This window comes from Lagopus muta, chromosome 26 (genome assembly GCF_023343835.1).
Source record: "Lagopus muta isolate bLagMut1 chromosome 26, bLagMut1 primary, whole genome shotgun sequence".
NCBI classification, from domain to species: Eukaryota; Metazoa; Chordata; class Aves; order Galliformes; family Phasianidae; genus Lagopus; species Lagopus muta.
Genome location: NC_064458.1, coordinates 2,297,400 through 2,316,042, shown reverse-complemented (window position 1 = coordinate 2,316,042; position 18,643 = coordinate 2,297,400). Strand labels below are relative to the sequence as shown.

At 57.3% G+C, this 18,643-nt stretch overlaps 1 protein-coding gene across 2 annotated transcripts; it reads right to left on the bottom strand.

Moving 5' to 3' along the window:
- Positions 1 to 8,378: 8,378 nt before the first annotated feature.
- On the bottom strand, positions 8,379 to 17,073 carry ANKRD24 (ankyrin repeat domain 24). 2 transcript variants are annotated; one of them, XM_048927887.1, is made up of 19 exons: positions 16,917 to 17,073; positions 15,770 to 15,900; positions 15,583 to 15,671; positions 15,355 to 15,419; positions 15,050 to 15,107; positions 14,904 to 14,974; positions 14,561 to 14,667; positions 14,293 to 14,480; positions 14,143 to 14,171; positions 13,898 to 13,990; positions 13,699 to 13,803; positions 13,433 to 13,477; positions 13,237 to 13,335; positions 13,084 to 13,156; positions 12,845 to 12,966; positions 11,632 to 12,771; positions 11,382 to 11,519; positions 11,246 to 11,311; positions 8,379 to 11,110 (listed from the first exon to the last, which is right to left on the bottom strand). In XM_048927887.1, exons 1-19 carry the CDS (start codon positions 16,983 to 16,985, stop codon positions 11,033 to 11,035), a joined length of 2,766 nt encoding a protein of 921 aa, XP_048783844.1. In that variant the 5' UTR covers positions 16,986 to 17,073; the 3' UTR covers positions 8,379 to 11,032. The 2 variants fall into 2 exon arrangements, with proteins under 2 accessions (XP_048783844.1, XP_048783843.1); XM_048927886.1 differs by having other exon boundaries at positions 11,097 to 11,519.
- Between the last annotated feature and the right edge of the window lie 1,570 nt (positions 17,074 to 18,643).

Genomic DNA, 18,643 nt, shown 5'->3' with positions numbered 1-18,643 from the left:
AACAAAAAGGAATGACATTTTCCTGGCAAAGCGTTCCACTTTGTTTTTAAAACAACACTGAGAAGCTGCTCAGCTCCTCGCTCCCTCCTCAGCACTGCATTGCTGGCTATCACCAAAACCCTGTTTAAGAGTTTGGGGCTCCTCCTGCTCCTCTCCACCCCAGTGTCAAGGAGAAGATTCTCCAACAGCAATGGCTCAGTGCAGGGAGACCGAATGGCCTGGCACCATCTCTGCCCTGATGGATGGTCCCTTGGTGGGACCCTTGCTGGGTCAGCTGGATTTTGAGAAAGAAGAGACCAATTCCAGCCTGGTGGCTTCATTTGGTTCCTCTGTGGCATCATTTGTCAACAGCTCCGTGTCCAGGTAGGGTCTGGTGATAAATGGTGTCTCCCAGGGGTCTGTCTTGGGTTTGGTGATGGCTGTGGAGTGAGGATGGTGGTGGTGATGAGGAGATGGTGGTGGTGGCCATGGAGAGATGCTGTGGTTGTGGCCAGTGGGAGATGATGGTGGCCACGGGGAGATGCCATGGTTGTGATGATAGGGAAATGGTGGTGATGAGAAGATGGTGGTGGTGACTGTGGGAAGATGCTGGTAGAACATGGGTAGATGCCATGGTTGTGGCCACGGGGAGATGGTGGTGGTGGTGATGAGATGATGGCTGTGGCCATAGGGAGATGATGGTGGTGGTGATGAGATGATGGCTGTGGCCATAGGGAGATGATGGTGGTGGTGATGAGATGATGTCTGTGGCCATAGGGAGATGATGGTGGTGGTGATGAGATGATGGCTGTGGCCATAGGGAGATGATGGTGGTGGTGATGAGATGATATCTGTGGCCATAGGGAGATCATGGTGGTGGTGATGAGATGATGGCTGTGGCCATAGGGAGATGATGGTGGTAGCTACGGGGTTTGCTTTGGAAGCTTGAGCTCCTTTGGGATACAGCAGCCCTGCACCTCCCGTTTTACCATCTCCATAGGTAAGGTAGGGTAAAAAGGGACCAAAAAGGGAGAAAAAAAAATGAATGCACAGCAAAGGGAAGCTGCCTGCCTGCAGTCCCTTGCTGGAGGATGCTGCACCAGCTCCCGCCTCCCCACGAGGAGCGGGAGACGGAGAGGAGCGCAGGGAACTGGTGTGCAGAAGATCAAGAGGAAAATGATCAAAGGAGGCATGTGGGTGAGCGCTGGCAACCCCGTCACCCTGGAGACGGGAAGCAAATATTTGGGCTAATGGTGCTCTCGGTGAGCAGGGCCGGGCAGTTCCCATTGTCAGTGACAATAGAGATGGGCAGCCGGCCCGCTGCTCCGCTCTGCGTGTGGCTTCGTTAGGCTCTGCAGCACGGGGCTACCTGGGGTGTCAATTAAGGGCAGTGGGCATCAGCCAGAGCCGGCACGGGAGGAATGCTGGGGGCTGGGGGGAGAGCAATGGGGCCGTGGGGCTGGGAAGTCCTGCGGGAGCATCTTGCAATGGCACGGGGCTGGGATGCCAGCACAAAGCCGTCGCCTCCCCCAGGATGAGGATGCTTACAGACACACCTGAGATCCAGCAATTAAAAGAGGGGAAAAGGCCCTTAATGAGCAGGCAAAGGACCTTTTGGTCATGCCAGGTGCAGAGCAATCCTTGTCCTGTCCCCAAGGGTGGGACCCTCTGCCCCAGTGCTGTACCTGGTGTTCCATCTGCCTGCCCATTCCGGCAGCATGGCATAAATTGGAGTGACACGGAGGAAAATCAATCTGAATGAATGAGGTCACCTGCCTTATGAATAATGCATCCGACACGTGTGTTAATACGCATCGTCCCGGTGTGCTGGAGATGGAGAGGCCGAGGGGGAGGCAAGGTGAGGGAGCAGCACAGCTCAGCTGGATGCTGGGGCTGAACTGGTGGCCCACGATAGGTGCTGGTTCTGAGCTGGGAGCACTACAGTGCTTCTTGGGGACAATCAGAGGCAATGACACCCATCCAGGTCGGCCCCGTGCCCAGATGGACCCTCCCCCCTCATGGCCTGTCCCCACTTGCTGTTGGCACATGGCCCAGCACCGGGTGCTGCATCCAAGGCAGTTGTGTGGCACGGGGACGGGGCAGGTGATGGAGGTGGAGGAAAGAAGGGCAGCACAGCCTAAAGATTACCACAGGAAGAAAGCACGGCTCTGTTGGGGCAGCAAATGTTTTAATTCCCTTCACAGCTGCCCACAGCCCGGCTGCTGGGGACGAGGAGCAGCAATGCCACGGTGCATTGAGGTCAACAACAAGCAGAGTCACGCTACAGCTCAGCCACGGTCCGGTTCTCCCCATTCTCCCTCCTTTGCACATTATTAAGTTGTTCGGTGCTAAAGGAAAGCAAGCGAGGGAGCCGGGCAGCACCTCAATGTTGCAAAAGAACATCTTGAAGCCATTCTGCCATCTGTTGTGCTTTCAGCGCAATTAAGCAGGCAGCAGCCATGCGAGACAGCAGGGAGCACCCGCCTGTGTGCAATCCTCCCTGCAGGGCTGGAAACCTCCCTGGCACGGTGGCCGGGGCACGGCTGGCTGCAGCAGGGTGTGAGATGTGGGCATTGCTGATCGTTATCAGTTGCCAGCTCTTCCCCCAGCCCTGTGAGCAGCATGCTGGCAGCCAGGGAGCGACGCAGATGCCCGGGATGCGATTGCTTGGCATGTGAAGCAGCAGCAGCAGCACCAGCCCTCCCTCCCTCCCTCCCCCCGCTCCCCCACCGTTGGCTGCCTGCAGGGAAAGCAACGCTGTGCTGCTCACCCAGCCGTGTGCCACTCGGCCCCCCGCAGCCCCGTGCATCAGAGGGGTCAGAGCATGAGATGTCCAACGCCTTTTAGCCAAGGGAGGTTCATTATGGGGAGCAGTGAGGAGGGAGGCTCATATAAAGCTGCCAAGGATGAGGCTCAGTGCTTCCCCGGCCCTATTGGGAATGGAGCTGGGACGTGCCCCTCTCACATCCCGCATGGGAGGGCAGAAGCTCCTGAGTTCCTTGAGGAGCTGAGTGCTGAGCACACCTCACCCTGCACCCAGCGTCTTCATCCCATAGAAAGGCTGGGTTAGAAGGAATCTCAAAGCCCCTCCCAGCTCGGATGCCTCCCAGCATCTCAAGCTGCCCAGGAACCATCTGTGACATCGGGCATCGCCAGGGATGGGGCACCCACACAGCCCTCAGTGAAGAATTTCCTCCTCACATCCAACCTCCATCAATCACCCCTTCCTTTGTCCTGTTATTACCATCAGTCCTGGGTCACCGGCAGCCCCCGGTGCTGCTGTTCCACCAACATCCCCAATACAGCACAGCCTCCAGAGAAGCACCCGCTGCCAGCACGGGGCTGTCAGCCCTTCCCTTTGTTGCTGCTGTTGTTAACTTTAACGGTAACATGGGTTTATCCCCTTGATCTTGACGGGAAATAGGAAGGCGAGGGAAGCATCTCCAGGGAACCAACGCTGCATGCGCTGAGCTTTAATTAGGGATGTGAGATTTCCTCCGACAGACACGATGTTAAGCGAGCCTTGCGCTGACAATGATGAGGACCAACACTGCTCCCAAACACAGCATCAAATGGGGACGGAGGAGGTGCTCCCCAACCCCATCCGCACCAAGGCAGAGCCACCGTGGGGGGGACCCAGAGGGGCTGGGGACAACGGGGACGGGGCCGTGCCCATGGCACTGTCACCAAGGGCAGCACAGGGGAGAGATGCAGAGCACGGAGGAGGCTGCACCGTGCAGGAGGGCGCGTGGTGGCTTCAGAAAACATTACAGCTGATTAAATCTGCAATTACGGATCTCGCTGCCGCCGCGCTCTCCTGTCAGCCTTGGCCTCAGCTGCTGACATCGCCGCGATAACAGCCGCGATTAGCATAAAATCCCGGCTCCGAGCCCGGCCAAGGATGGGGAGGATTAAGCAGCCGGCTTCTTCTGCTAATTAATAATCCACTTGATTAAGAATTGTCAGTCAATATGTCACCAGCACAAGGACGGGACCTGTGTCCACGAGTTGGTGGCACTGCGCTGTGCCAACGTGAGGCTGCCATCTTCTTCCCCCTCCTCCTCCTCCTCCTCCTCTTCTTCCCCCTTCTCAGTCAGACACCCCTGTGCCATCCCAGCCCTGCACCCCACACCCCCCCTTCCTACCCTTTCCCTTTTGGCACACGTTGCATAAGGGTATCCCAGCACCCTGTGCCCTGCAGCACCATCACCCAGCACCAAGATGCCATAAGAAGGGCTCTCCCCACCTGATGACATCATTTGTCACATTGGCTGATGATGACATCACACACTGCACCCACAGATACAGTCGTCACCACTTCAACCCACCCCAACGCAGCCCCCAGGCTGCCCAGAGCCCCCCTGCAATGCACAATCAAGGCATGAATGATGCTGAAGGTTGGGGTGCAGCAGCACATCCCCAAAATGTGAGGCTGTTCCTCAGCACATGGCATCATCCAGGCTCAGGACAGAGCTCTGTGTCCCATCCTTCCACTCCAAGCCTCCCTTGGTTGCTGCCACTGCTGTGTGGCACCATGGGGAACCACAGGGTGGGGGCACCCCTAGAAGCAGCTTTGCAGCAGATGAGCGCAGGGTACAACGTGAGCATCTCCCCCCTCCCCACCACGGGAATACAGAGCAATTAGCTAATTGCAGCAGGAGATCAGGGTGGGCACATGCTCCATCCTCAGTGTGCAGCCGAGCAACGCTTTGTGTTTAACCCACATTCCCTTTTGTCCCATCCAGAGCGTGTGCCCAGGGCACTGTGCTGAGCTCTCAGCCTCAAATTAAACAGCCTCTCACCACGCTAACGAGCCCAGGTAAATGGGTCACGCTCACTGCACAGAAGCAGTGCTGTGCCACAAGCACTGGGCAGTTCCCATTTCTCCTGGGCATCCCATGGGTGATGGGTGATGGGTGATGGGTGATGGGTGATGGGTGATGGGTGATGGGTGATGGGTGATGGGTGATGGGTGATGGGTGATGATGGGTGATTGATGGGTGATGGGTGATGATGGGTGATGGGTGATGGATTCAGCCTCCAGCACTTGGATTTTTGGAGGCCACGCAGGAGATGCTCTCAGCGTGGGTCCTTCATGCTCCTCTGAGCCCGGGATGGAAGATGGGATCCGTGCAACCTCTCTGGGTGTCTCCCACCTGAAGCCACCCAGGAGGACAGCACGTGCCTCTGGAGGAACAGCACTTCCTAATGGCAGCTTCTCCGGAGCGTTAATTATCTAATGATTCAGAGCTGCTGTACTGTGAACAAACAAACAAAGGCAGAAGGCACCCGCTCCAGCTGCTGCACAGGGACAGATGTGCAGCAAGGGGGAGAGCCAGGCTGGGTGATGGGGGGCAGCACTGCATGGAGATGCAGCCCTGGGGACCTGCACAGCCCCTCTGCTTTGGGGCCCAGCTGGGTTCCCCAGCACTAAGACCATTGGGGACCCCATAGCGTGTCCCCATGCTGACAAGGTGGTGATGTTGGGGTGCAGCTCATACAGCCTGAGTGTCACCCCTAGGGACGCCCATCAGCTCAGCACCTTTCATGCCTCGCTGGCTTTCATTTGCCACCCCAAATATGCTCCCAGCTCCACTGGGTGAACATCACATCCCAGCATCACGTCTCTGGCTCAGTGGGTTTGGGGTGCCCCACTCTTTACCCCAACCCCAGAGGGCTGCACCTCCCCCTGTGATGCACAGCTCCATCCCCACAGATGCAACTGCTGCTCTTTGCACGTGGGGAGAGGGGAATTGCTGTGATTTTGGATGGGGTGTTGGTGGAGCCTGGGGACTGGCATTCTGGCAGCTCCCAGGGCACAGCCGCAGCAACACAGCAATTATCAGTCCCAGGTGTTAACGACAAAGCTTCCCACTGCTGCTTCCAATTAGCAGCTCCTGGGGACTGCATGCTGCCATTCCATCACCCTGCTGGGTGTCCTGGGGGGGGTGGAGGGAGAGGGTCAGCAGGTGACAGCAATGGGGCACCTGGGGCTGGTTGAGTGCTGCATTGCACCCGAGGGGAGCTTCTGGTTGCTCAGGGCCAGGTTTGCCTCCTCCCCATCAGCATTTGCTGCTTTGCTTCCATCCCCAGAGGGTTTTAATAACACAGATAAGATCTACAGTCTTTCATTAGGGTTTGCACTGCAGTGCCCTGTAACAGAGCACGCAACGCTGGGAGGGATCGAAGAGCACTCAAGCAAACCAGAGCCTCCAGCACGTCTCCATCCTGCAGGAGCAGGGCACCAAAACATCCACACCTCAGGGCCCAGTGGGATTTCCATTGGGGTCCCCCCAGTTTCTCTCCCCACATCACCCCAGCTCTCTCCCAATTGGGCTGCAGTCCCTCTGCAGCAGAATCAGCACACAGTGAGCTCGAGCTCAGGCTGCTGGTTGCTCCCCTCCAGATCTTTGGTCCACATACAAATGTGAATTTCTCTGCCTCATTCCAACCAGGGAAAGTTGCTCCTCCTGGCATGGAGGGGGGGGATGGCAGTGCAAGAAGGGACCATTGTGACCGAGCGCAGCTGCGTGGAGGGGATTGGATGGGGAATGCCAAACGTTGGCTGCTGGGATGAGGCTGTAGTGAGCCAGCAGCCCTGACGGCGTTCCAAACCCAGCACGTGGATGGTGACAATCGGGGCTTTATGGGGGAGAGAGGCGGTTTGTGGCTCAGGCAGGAGGAGGTGAGCGCTCACAGGTGAAAGGTGAGGGGTTGGAAATCCACGTGGGGCTCACAGGGTGCTACTAAACATCACAACAACGCAGTGCTGGGGAGGAGGAAAGGCAGAGCCGGGCAGCCTGCTTGGTCCTGATGCTGTTGCTTCTCTCGTTTAATTGTTGTGCATTTAACGCAGCGCCAGCTTTCATCCCCTGCTGGTTGGCAATGGCTGCACGGCTCCATAGAGCTGCTTGGGGGGCAGTGCCATGCAGAGCAGGGGGGCTGGGGAAGGCAATGGGCAGCCAAAGTGGGATAACCCTCATGCAGTCCCCGCGTCAAACCTCATCTCTAACCACAATCCTCAAACCCCATCTCCCACCAGGTTCTGCTATGGGGCTCCTGAACCCCAAACATCCACCCCAGAATACTGAACAAACCCATAGGAGACAAATCCTTGAGCCCATCCCAGAAGCAGCGCACGTCTCAGGTTAGTACAGATCTCTTTAGGGTCGTTAGGCATATGATGAGTATTATTCTGGGGGGTCGGGGTCCCATTGGGGTTGGGGTCAGGGTTATTAGGATGAGGTTTGGGGTCAGGGTTGGGGTCAGGGTTATTAGGATGAGGTTTGGGGTCAGGGTTGGGGTCAGGGTTATTAGGATGAAGTTTGGGGTCAGGGTTGGGGTCAGGGTTATTAGGAGGAGGTTTGGGGTCAGGGTTGGAGTCAGGGTTATTAGGATGAGGTTTGGGGTCAGGGTTGGGGTCAGGGTTATTAGGATGAGGTTTGGGGTCAGGGTTTGTGGTCTGACCCCACTATTCAGACCCCCACCAAGGGAATCACCTCCCCCATAATCAGACCCCACAAACGATCTGCTTCGAGGCTCTGGTGCCCCATAGAGAGATCCAAGGCATGAAGTGATGCAATACAACCCAACTGGATTTCATCATGAGCACTTTCATCATGAGCACTGAACCCTAAAATGCAACACAGGGAAGACAAGGGGAAAGATATGGAGAAAGCAAGGAAAACACCCAGGGAAAGCAAGAGAAAACCATCACGAAGCCAACAGGACGCCATAAAACACAGCAATGAGCTGTGGGCAAAAACAGAGCATGCCACGCTGTGTAATGAGATTACATCTGAGTGTGTATATTGCCCTTATCTACTCGAGCAATTAGCAGTCAGTCAGCAAAGCTGATGCCAGAGCATCCCAGGAAATGCAGCTTTCTGTTTCTTGCTGCTTTCAGGAGGAGCCACAAAAGTGCCCTGGCAGGTCGTGCATTGATTACAGTGGCAGCGTGGTCAGGATTATGAGAGGTTTGGGCTATTATGAGGGTTAATACAGTCATTTTTAGAGCATTGGCAATTATGATCAGCATTATGCGAGAGTTATCTTTAGGGTTGAAATTCCTATTGGTGTTACTCTGATGATGACTTTCCTGGCTTGTTTTTAGTGGGTTTTTAGGGCTATGACAATTAATGTGAGGGTGATTGGGGTTATGATTAATGTTATTTTAGGGTTAAGGTAGTGCTTACTTTAACAACTGTCTTTTGCATTACGATTCAAGCTATTTCACTGTAAACTTTTAGCATTAGTCGTGTTGCTACATGAAGAGTTGCTTTTAGCAGAGGTTAAGGGCCAGGTTTAGAGCCATACTGGGGGTGATGCAGTTCCTTTAGAGCTCCTATTAGGGCTCCTATGAGGATTAGGACTCTAGGTTAAAATGAAGGCTCTCACAGCCAATCAGGCCCCACCAATGCAATCTGCTTCCATGCTGTAGGGCCCTACGAAGGCTTTGCCTTCCCCTGAGCAGGTCAGCCTTAGGCTGAGACCCTTCCCAGCTACAGCTTTGCAGAAGCTACAGCCCATACGTACAGAAGTTACCTGCAGCACCACGCACAGCCGGACCGCTTTGACACCAAAACAGATTCTCTTCACAGACAGAGATGGGATTTTGACGTTACAGCTCAAGTTGTCACTGCAGGAGCAACTCAACTCACGAAGGAAGCAAAATGACAGTGAAGTGCTCAGACCAGGCTGGTCTCCGAGGGAAAAGCAGGCACCCTGAGGATGGTTTGGGTGCATTGCTGGCTTTCTGTTGCTGAGCAGTATCTGGACAAGGATCAGCAGGTGATCAGCTGTTGGTTTTCCCTTTAAAATCACTTTTAAATGATGCTGTCTCCTGCTCTCTTTCCGATCCTTTTTCCAGCGGTTCTCGCACCTCCCCGGAGCGCTGCGGCTCTCTGCTGCCCCCTGCTGGACGCCAGGCGGTACTGCAGGAATAGCCCCGCGCATGTGCAGTAGCTCCTTTCTCACAGGGCAATATGGAGGCGCTCTGCGCACGTGGCTGCTTACCGGCAGATTTAGCGACGTGCCCGGGGTCGCGAAGCACTGCGATACCACGACGCTTGGCTGTAGGAGACAGGCAAGAAATTCATGTGTTCAGCAGCTCCTGGGAGACCCCACGGTGGATCTGAAGCTGTCCCAGGGCTGCTTCACAGCAGGTGGCACAAATGGATAAATATCCTAAAATTGTTCATTCTCCTGCCTTGGAAGGGACTCACAGGGATCACGCCCAGTGCCTGGCAACCTCAGCATTAAGTCATACATCTAAGAGCCTTGTGCAAATGCTTGCTGAATGCCCATGGGCTCCTCTCAACGTATCCCTGTCAGCAACATGATTTAGTGTGCGCTCAGCTCCAGTGTTTAGACTCAAAATTGAACCCCTAGGAATGCAGATTTTTACCTGATGTGTTTCCTTGCGTGCTACAAAGCTTTGAACCTGACTCTTCAACCGAGTGGATCATGCACGAAGGGACTCAAAGTGCCCAGCTGTATGCTGGATGCTTTGGTTCTGTTCACCATGCCTCAGACCCAGCTTATCCTGCCCAGAACACGAATAATTCCTAGCAAACCGTAACGAAAATGCTCTTTTTCCAAGCAGCCACGGCGTGGTTGTTACCGAAGCATCGCACAGCAGCCTCTGCGCTACTGCATGTGCGTGGAGCAGCGCCTGCGGTGCCACATTTTGGTCGCTAGGTGGCAGCAGCGAGTGACGCAACGCTAGTACGCATGCGCAATGCTGGGGCGGGTGACTGCCGGTCAGGTGACGCGATGAGCCAATCGGCTGCCGCGACGCTCTGAGGGCCAGCTGGGTGACAAAGCGGTCCGTTCCCTGTGGCAAAAAAAGTGGAAATAAACAAGAGGCATCGCGGAACGGATTGAGGAATGTCCGCGAGTGGGCTGTTCATCTACTCCTCAAGTAATTACAAGAAATAGATGTCGCTTTTACGTCTTCGGGAGCGTGCGTTGTGCTGCCTGGAGGACCAAAGAGCATAGAGATTGGTGGACTGCCGGCGCAGAGCCGCTAAAAGGAAGCGACTCTACTCCCGCACATGCGCAGCAAGCTCGGGAGGACCTACTGCCATAGAGATAGGCGCCACGGCTGTGCAGAGCGTCTCGGTAGTACTGCGCATGCGCGAATCAACGTCTGCATTACTGAGCGTTGACAGCAGGCGGCAGCTGTGAGCGCTTTGCTCCGTGCTGTGCCTGCAGTACCGCTGTTTCTCCAGCAGGGGGCAGCAGCGTTTAGCAGACTGCCCCGTTCCTATGGAGGAGAGCGGTTCAGCCCATTGACCGATCCCAGAAGTCAGCAATGAACTCCCAGTGTCTGCAATGTCACCTTCCATAAATTCCTCCTCCCTGATGCCATTTTTGTACTATTTTCTTGCTTTCAGCTAGAGCTTGAGTGACTCTCATCATATTTTTATTGTAATTGGTGTAAAATCGCCTCCCTTTGCTTTTATTGGTATAGGCAGAAGAATTCTGAGTGAGGTGTGGTCACACCTTGGAGGCTGGCAGCCTTTGGGATGGAGGTGTTGACACAGAAAGTGGAGACCTGCAGGCCAGTTTAACCTCACAGGGATCGCTGCTCATGCCTGCACCAGGCCCCAGGGAAGCAGTTTTTTGTCTCTGTCTAAAAGGATTTTGTCCCTTCCCATCCCACTGCTTCTTTTGTGGTCACCTGCTCCCCTCTGGGGGCACTGAGGCTGAAGGAGATTATGGCATTAAATCCCCAGCATCTTCATTTCCAGCACTGCGTTCTACATCACCCGTGTTCCCGTCTTCATCCCCCCAGAGACAAACCATCCTGTTGCTGTGAATAGAAATACTTTATTGCTACTGTGCTGGGGTGCGTGCAGCAGCGTGGGGGCTTAGCACAGGACCCCCAGTGCCAGGTGAGTGATGGAGATGGATGTGCCAGTACCAGGGTGCTGCTCAGAGAAGCAAAGGGGCCGTGAGGGTGTGAACACAGGCCTGACCTCCCCCCCCCCCCCGGCCAGGTTGCTGGCTGTGCCCATGGTCCCTGTGGTACTGCCTTGCTGGTGGGGATTCATCTGCCCTGCTCCTGCAGCCTCTGCATCTTCAGGATCTGGCACAGCAGCCTCTGCACGTCCTCATCCATGTGGCCCTGAGGCAGAAGAGACATTCAGGAGCTCAGTGAGTTGGCAGTCTGTGGATCCCTTGCTGCCACCCCTGGGCACTGGTTCACGCATGGTGCAGTAGTCCCCTATGGCATTGTCCCCACTGCCATGTCCCAGCTCACTTGCACTGCGTAGAGCAGGTGGCTCCGGTACAGCTTGACCACCTTGCTGTGCTGCAGCTCCGTCTCCTGAAAGAGAGCAAGCAGCCTTGGGCTCGGGGTGAGGACCTGGGAACCCACCAGGCACCCTGATACCCACCGCCAGCTTCTCCTCCAGTGCCCGGATCCTGGACTGCATGGCAGCAGTTTCGGGGGGGGGTTGCATCACTCCCTTGGACTCTGGGAGAGCATTCAGGGCCTCCTTCAGCCTGAAGACCTCCTTGGAGAGCTCAGTGATCTGCGCAGTGCACGGTGATGGGGAACCAGGTGTCACTCAGCCCCATCTCCTTAGGGATCTCCCCATTGCTGTGACCCCGCTGCCACCCTTCCACCACCTCCCCATCCCCTACCTTCCTATCCCTGTCCCTGACCAACCGGGCTGAGTCCTCTACATGGCCATGGAGGTCCTGCAAGCGCCGTGTTTCATCTCGTGCTTCGGCCAGCTGCTGCTGCACCGCGGCCAGCCGCTCCTCGGCTGCCTGCCTCTCACTCTTCATGAACAACGCCTGCCTTTGCACCTTGAAAACCTCCTCGCACGTCTTCTCGTGCCGTCGCGACAGCTCATTCAACCTCTGGCTCAACGCCGCCGCCTCGGCCCTCAGCCCCTCCTGCGCCGCCTCGTGCTCCCCACGTGGCACCGCCGTCGCCAGCTCGGCCTGCAGCCTCGCAGCCTCGCGTCCTTTGGCTTCTGCCACAGCTTGCAGCCGATCTGCCCGCTGCTGCAGTGCCTGCAGCTGCTGCTGCAACGCCGCCGTGGCCCGAGCGTGTTCCTCTGGAGACACCTGGCCCTTGGCTTCCCTCTGCGCCTGCTGCAGCCGGGCCAGCACCTCCTCGTGCTCCTTCCGTCCCACTGGCCGGGCTGCCAGCTGCTCTCGCAGGCTCTCCAGCTCGGCCTCCCTGCGGCCCAGCACCTCTTGCAGCTGCCCCAGCTGGGTTGTCAGCTCCCCGTGTTGCCTTGCCAGCTCGGCCATGCGCTGCTCTGGCACTCCTGGCTCAGGTGCGTTGCCTGCCCGCCAGCTCTGTGTCTTGGCTTCCATCTCACATCTCATCGCTTCCGCCACTGCTTCTGCTCGGCTGCAGCGCTCCAGCAGGGCCGCCTTCTCCCGCAGTGCCTCCTCTTGGGCACCACCAGCCTCCAAGCGGCCCTGCAGCTCCCTCACCTGCTGCTCTCGCTCCTCCAGCGCTGCCTGTGCCTGCTTCAGGGCCATCCGAGCCTCGGCCAGCTCAGTGCCACGTTCCTCGGGGCTGGAGGGAGGCTGCTGGAGTGGCACCCGCAGCTCACAGCGGCTCTGGACCTGGTGCTCAGTGCTGGACCGCTGCTCCTTGCTGCCCTTTCCACCTGGCTCTGTTGCAAGGCTCTGCCTCCCACGCTCAGCACCCTCAGCCTGCAGCCTCTCCAGCTCACGCTTGAGGGAGTTGTAGAGGCTGGCAGGCACAAAGTCCCCAGGGGAAGATGGGTCACTCTCGTCCCGCTCGAAGTTCTCCAGGACCTGCTGAGCAGATGGTGAGGCTGCCAGCAGGCAGGGAACCAAGGGAGGGATGAGCAGACAGATGGTGACTTGCCTGTATCTTCTCCCTCAGCTCCTTGTTCTGCATGGTGAGGGACTGCACCTGGTCCTGCAGCGTGGCCAGCAGCTCCTCAGCCGAAGGGCTCAGAGTCTTCTTGGAGAGCAGCAGCTCTGCCCCTGTGCAGCACACAGATGCTGGTGCCGTGCCCGTGTGCCAGCTCCACACAGCCAGGAACGCCGTCTGTGAGCGATGCACTGCCCCACGGTGACCATTGGAGGCCAGCAGGGCCCTACCTGGGAACTCGAGCAGCTCTCCCTCCTCGTCCTGCAGCGTCTCGATGTCGTAGCTCGTGTTTTCCTTCTCATTCTAAGGGTGCAGAGCAGTACGTGTCAGATGCTGCACACCCTGCCTGGCCTCTGGTGCTGCCAGCCACTCTCTGTGCCCACCTCCTGCGAGGACAAACGGCTCTGCAGAGCCTCCACCTCCTTCCCCAGCCGTTCCTTCTCTCTTTCCCGTGCTGCCAGCCTCTCCTCCAGCTCTTGGATCTGCAGAGCATGACACAGGGGTCCCCAATGGCACCCCCAGCACCAGGACCCCTCAGACAGCCAAGGCTGCCTATGACCTCCCCCACGCTGGCCTCACCTGCTTCTCCATGCAGCGTAGGGAGCCTTTATCCAGCTCTGCCTGCTGGCAAGACACAGAGAGACAACAGAATCACAAAATCACCAAGGTTGGAAAAGACCTTCAAGATCATCCCGTCCAACCACCTACCACCAACAGTACTCCCTAAACCATGGCCCTCAACACAAAATCCGCAGGGAAAAAGGGAAAGATAAATGCTGTCCTCATCCCTCCCATCCCTGGTGATGGGGTGGCATCTTCCCCACGAAATTGTGCCTCGTCTCTACCTCTCGTCTCTCCTTCTCCTGCTGCTCCAAGCCCCGGATTTTCTGCAAGAACTGTGCCCTCTCCTGCCGCAGCCTCACAATCTCCTCGTAAGCATCCTGGTCCTCCTGCAGGCAGATGGAGGAGTTCTGAATGGGTTCAGCTGCCTTGTGACTGCAGATATGGATCTAAGCCCGTACCAAGAAGGATCCTGTCCCTTACCTGGCCTGGGGTACCTGGGGGAGGCAGGGGAGCTTTCCTCTTCCTCGGAGTGTTGCTTTTCTCTCTGCCTGCTGACTGGCTGGGTGAAGATGTCTGCACAGAGGGACATCACATGCCAAGTGGTCTTCCCCCTTCCTGGACCATCACTGCCTTGGAGAGCCTGAAGGCTCCCAACGACCCCCACCCAAGGGCTGAGGGCAGGATCCAGGCTAATCCCGCTAAGAGTCAGGCCTGGCAACCCTCACCTGGGACGTCTGCTCAGATGTCTCCTCTTCTGTGGAGAGAAAGTGAAATCAAGGCAATTTTGGGGATCATGGAGGTGGGCACGGCAGGTGGAGCCATACGGGGGGTGTTCACAGTGTCGTGCACTCACGGAGAGCAAACAGCTGCCTTACCACTGGCCCAGGACTGGCGCTGAGCAGCCTCTTGCAGGAAGTGCTGGATGAGAGCGTTGCCCGTGGACAGGCCGTAGTGTGCAGCATCGTGGCCCATCGAGTCCACCAAGGCCACCCGTGCACCAGCATTGATGAGCACCTCCACGGTCTCCACGCTGCCATTCTCACAGGCCAGCATCAGGGCTGTCCTGAGCAGAGGGATGGGAGCAGAGGTCAGAAGACCATCCGTCTCCCCATGTGCCCCCAACCCTCACCAGCAAAGACTCACTTCCCCTGCAGGTCCCGGCTGTTGATGGCTGCTCCACGGTGCAGCAGGTACTGGCAGAGCTCTGAGTGGCTCATTTTGGCAGCAAGGATCAACGGCGTGCAGCCATTCTGGGCAGAGATAAATTGGGTGAGGTTCTGGGGATGCTGCTTGGATCCCCCACCTTGGGACACCCTGCTGCTTGATTTCCACATCCTGCTTGCAGGGTGTTTTCACAGCAGTGCTCTGGAGACCACAGGCACTGCCAGCTGCTGCTTTCCACCCCAGAAGCAGCTGCATTTCAGAGGCAGCCTGGATCTTTGCTGCTCTGTAAAGTATCACAGGGTGAGAAGCAGAAGGATCTCACCTTATCCTTAATGTTCAGGGGAGCTTTGTAATCGCAGAGGATCTCTGAGCACGGGATGCAGCCACTGATTGCTGTGGAGGACAGAGGCTGAGCACTGCCTGGTGTGGGGATGTGAGCAGGATGGGTTTGGCACTGTCCTCACTCACCTGCATGGTGCAGCGCCGTCTGGCCACTGCTGTCAGCTACATCCACAGGGCAGGAGGCCTGAAGGGAGAGCACAGATGGGGGACAGATAGACTCTGCAAGCATGTGGCTACTTAGCATAGTTGTAGGGTTGAGCAGGGCTGTCCCAAATCATACAGTGCCAGATAGAGCAAGGAAACCACCGTGCCAACCAGCACCACCACTGAGGGAAGGGAGCTCAGAGACAGAGGGCAGCAGGCTGGGGCTGCCCTTAAGGTGCTGGGCTCTGTGTGGTGTGACACAGCACCCTCCCTCTCAGCCCCAGTACCTGCAGCAGCTTGCTGACACATTGTGGGTGGCCGTGCTTGGATGCCAGGTGCAGGGCAGTGTAACCTGGGGAGAGGGACAGACAAACAGATCAGAGGACAGACAGTGGGTTGATAGCGCTGGTTGGATCAGCTGGGGAACAGATGGATGAGCACACACAGGAGGACTTGCTGAGCTGAGCTGGGCTACCACAGCATTAGAAAGGGGCATGTGGCTGCCATGCCCTCACCCGAGCTGTCTTTGGTCATGGCATCCACACCGTGAGTTAGCATGGCTTCAAGGCAGTCTGCATTCCCCCGTGTGGCAGCCAGATGAAACCTGCAGCGAGACCCAGAGCTGTCAGACCCACATCTCTCACCTGAGCCCCATCACAGCCCTCCATCCCTGGTGACCTGGAGACACAGGACAGCACTCACGCAGATTTGCCCTCAGAATCCAGCTTGGTGGGGACCAGGCCCTTGCGGACGAGGAGGGATGCCACCTTTCCAGCATCGTTGTAGTCCACAGCTTGCAGGAGCTTCTCATCGTTCTTGGTCCAGTCCTGACTCTGCAATGAAGCCAACGTGAGGCTGTGATCTCTGTGCTATCATCAGGGGCAGGTAGGATGTTGAGCTAGGTGTGGGTGCTAATCCTCACCCCCCTCATCTGCTATCTGCCACCCACCCCCAACTCAATCCCTTGGGTGCAGTTTCCCAGCTGCTGCAGTGTCTGGTGTGCTGTATGAAAGGTTTAGCTGATGGGAATAAGGTTCCCCTTCACACCCCAACCAGTTTGCAGTTCACAGACAGAGGAATTAGCAGAACTGCCCCAGTTTAACTCTCAATGTTCCAAGATTTGGGATGCTCCCTGATTGCCCCTGCCCCAGGGTTTGTTCCTGCCACCCCAGTGACCCTGATGCTATCCACAGCCAGCACCCAGGGGTGTCTGAGCCCTATCCCTGCCTGGGTCTCTCCATTCTCAGCCTTGTTTTTCTCCTTTCCAAAGGCAGGGGTCAAGTCAGGGCAAGCAGAGCTGACAGTGAGCTCAGGTCCCTGGGGATGACTGCAGCCCAGGATGTGTTGGGCACGATGCTGTCCCCGCTCCCAAACAGGACTGAGGCTAGGTAAGAATTTGCTGACCCAGTGGCCTCACACCTCCCCTCCTCAGGGAATGACCCACAGCAGAGCAGGACCTGGGGCTCTCCCCACAGCCTGTGACAACAAACCAGAGGTTGGCTTCGGCTGGGAAATAGATGTCACCTCTGGGAGCTGCTCACATCCTACCCCTCACCAGCTGACGCCCAGCGCTAGGCAGGGGCCCTGTGCCACGGCGTCTGTTCTATGGGGCCAGGGGACCCAGTCACGGGGCGTGGAATAAACCAGACTCCCAGGGTTACTGGGCAAACTGGGAGCGTGGCGCTCACTCCCTCCCCTTTGTCTTGCAAGGACAAAGCAGCTCGGAGAGGACGCAGCGGAGCCTCGGGGACAGGATTGGGAATAGAGGGGATCCGGGCGGGGGTTGGGGGTGACAGCTTACCCCGTGTGCAGGACTGAAGGGGAGCGGGGATGGAGGGCAGGGACGTACCGCAAAGGAGGCAGCGGCACAGAGGCAGATCTGCTTCATGGTGTTGAGGAGGAGGCGGCGGGCAGCCATGCATCCCTTGCCTGAGCGTGGGCTGGCCGGGGCTCCTGATTACGGACCCCAGACCACGGGTCGGTCCGGTACCGCCGCCCGGGCGGGGACCGAGTCCTGCCGCAGTGACAGTCGGGATCCGCCTCCTGCCACCCCTTCGTCCCTCCTTCCTTCCCTCCCTCCTCGGCGCCCAGAGCTCCAGCATCCCTGCATCCCTGCCTCGGAGGTACTGAGGTTCCACCGAGCACCAACTGGTCCCAGTTAGAGTGGGAGGGGATGGGGATGGGGGGGGGAGTAGCTCTTGGAGACCCCGTGTACAAGAAGAGGAAAAGATGCATCTCCGAACTACGGGGACAAGTATCCTCCCACTGCCTGCGACCACTTCCTTGAGGAAGAAGGATGTAGGACCTGAACCCTGCCCTGGGGGACACAAACTGATCTCCCATCACTCTGGGGCCAAGAGGGACATGCAGGACCCCCCGCCTGAATCTTAGGAACCACTGACCTCCTGCAAGGAGAGAACCCCAAAATGCAGAGGATTCCCAAATATCTGTCCCAGAAGAGCCCTAGGGGACCGAATGGAGACCCTCAGCCCTCCCCTCTCACAGCAGTGTAGGGAAACTGAGGCACAGAGCACTCTGAGCACAGCAGGTAGTGCAGGCTCCTCCACCTACACGTCCCCCTGGTGCTTCCATAGGCAGTGGGGACAGCACTGTCACCCTCTTCCCAGTCTGGGAAACAGTAGGAATATGCAGCATTATGCCAGTCTGGTGCTGAATAATTAAGGAGCATTGACTTGCTGGCTCCAAGGTGGGAACCCAATCTGGCTGTGGCAGCTGGAAAGCTGGCAGCCATCCCTGCATCCCACTGGACAGAAATGGGTACAGGACCTGGGACACACTCACCTCTCCTCGGTGCTGCTTTTCCTTCCTTTGCTCTGCCCTGCTCCCACCGATAATCCCAGTGGCAGCCATGGTTATTGGCCACTCGGGACAGGTCCCCATGTCCCCATACCCATGCAAAACATAGGACATCCTGTGTCCCCAGGCCCCTGTGAAACCCACTGACACCCCGGGGCACTGGCAACCCAGGACACATCCCCATGTCCTTGGGGACAGCACTTACATCTGCCTTCCTGAACTTGGCCTTCAAGCTCTTCATGGTAACTGCAGTCCTGTGGCACCCGGACACCCGATGGCTGTGTCTGAAAACCTCGTCTGCTTGCTGGGATCAGGCTGTGGGGATGTGGCTGTTGCAGAGGGCAGTGGCAGCTTTGAGGGCTTTGCTGCTGCTGCTACAGGTCCAGCTCGCCACCAGCTCTGTCTGTTCCTTGTCTCACTGCTACTGGCCCACAGCATGACGCGGGGGGGGCACATGAAGGCATTGGGTTACCTCTGCGGTTACAGGTGGGGGGGGACATGGGAGGGCCCAGCACCAAGCAGAGCAGGCAGCACCCTTCAAACCCCTGCACCCAGGCATAGGGCAGCTTGCATTGGAGAGGGTATCATGGCAGGGCTGGGCAAGCCTCAGGGGAGTGATAGAAGGATTTGGAGCCACCACAACATTTCAGGTTAGGTGTTAAGGAGAAATATTTTACTCAGAGGGCAGTGAGGTGCTGGAACACCAGAAATTGGGGATGCCCCATCTCTGGAGGCACTCAGGGCTAGGCTGGACAGGAT

What these genes read in the sequence shown, in the direction of transcription:
- ANKRD24 (XM_048927886.1), bottom strand. Translation starts at nt 16,985, where the DNA reads ATGGCTGCCCGCCGCCTCCTCCTCAACACCATGAAGCAGATCTGCCTC. An exon ending in GTGTCAGCAAGCTGCTGCAG is followed by an intron (nt 15,108 to 15,354) that starts GTACTGGGGCTG and finishes CTCTCCCTTCAG; the next exon opens with GCCTCCTGCCCTGTGGATGT. An exon ending in AGGAGAAGGAGAGACGAGAG is followed by an intron (nt 13,478 to 13,698) that starts GTAGAGACGAGG and finishes GTGTCTTGCCAG; the next exon opens with CAGGCAGAGCTGGATAAAGG.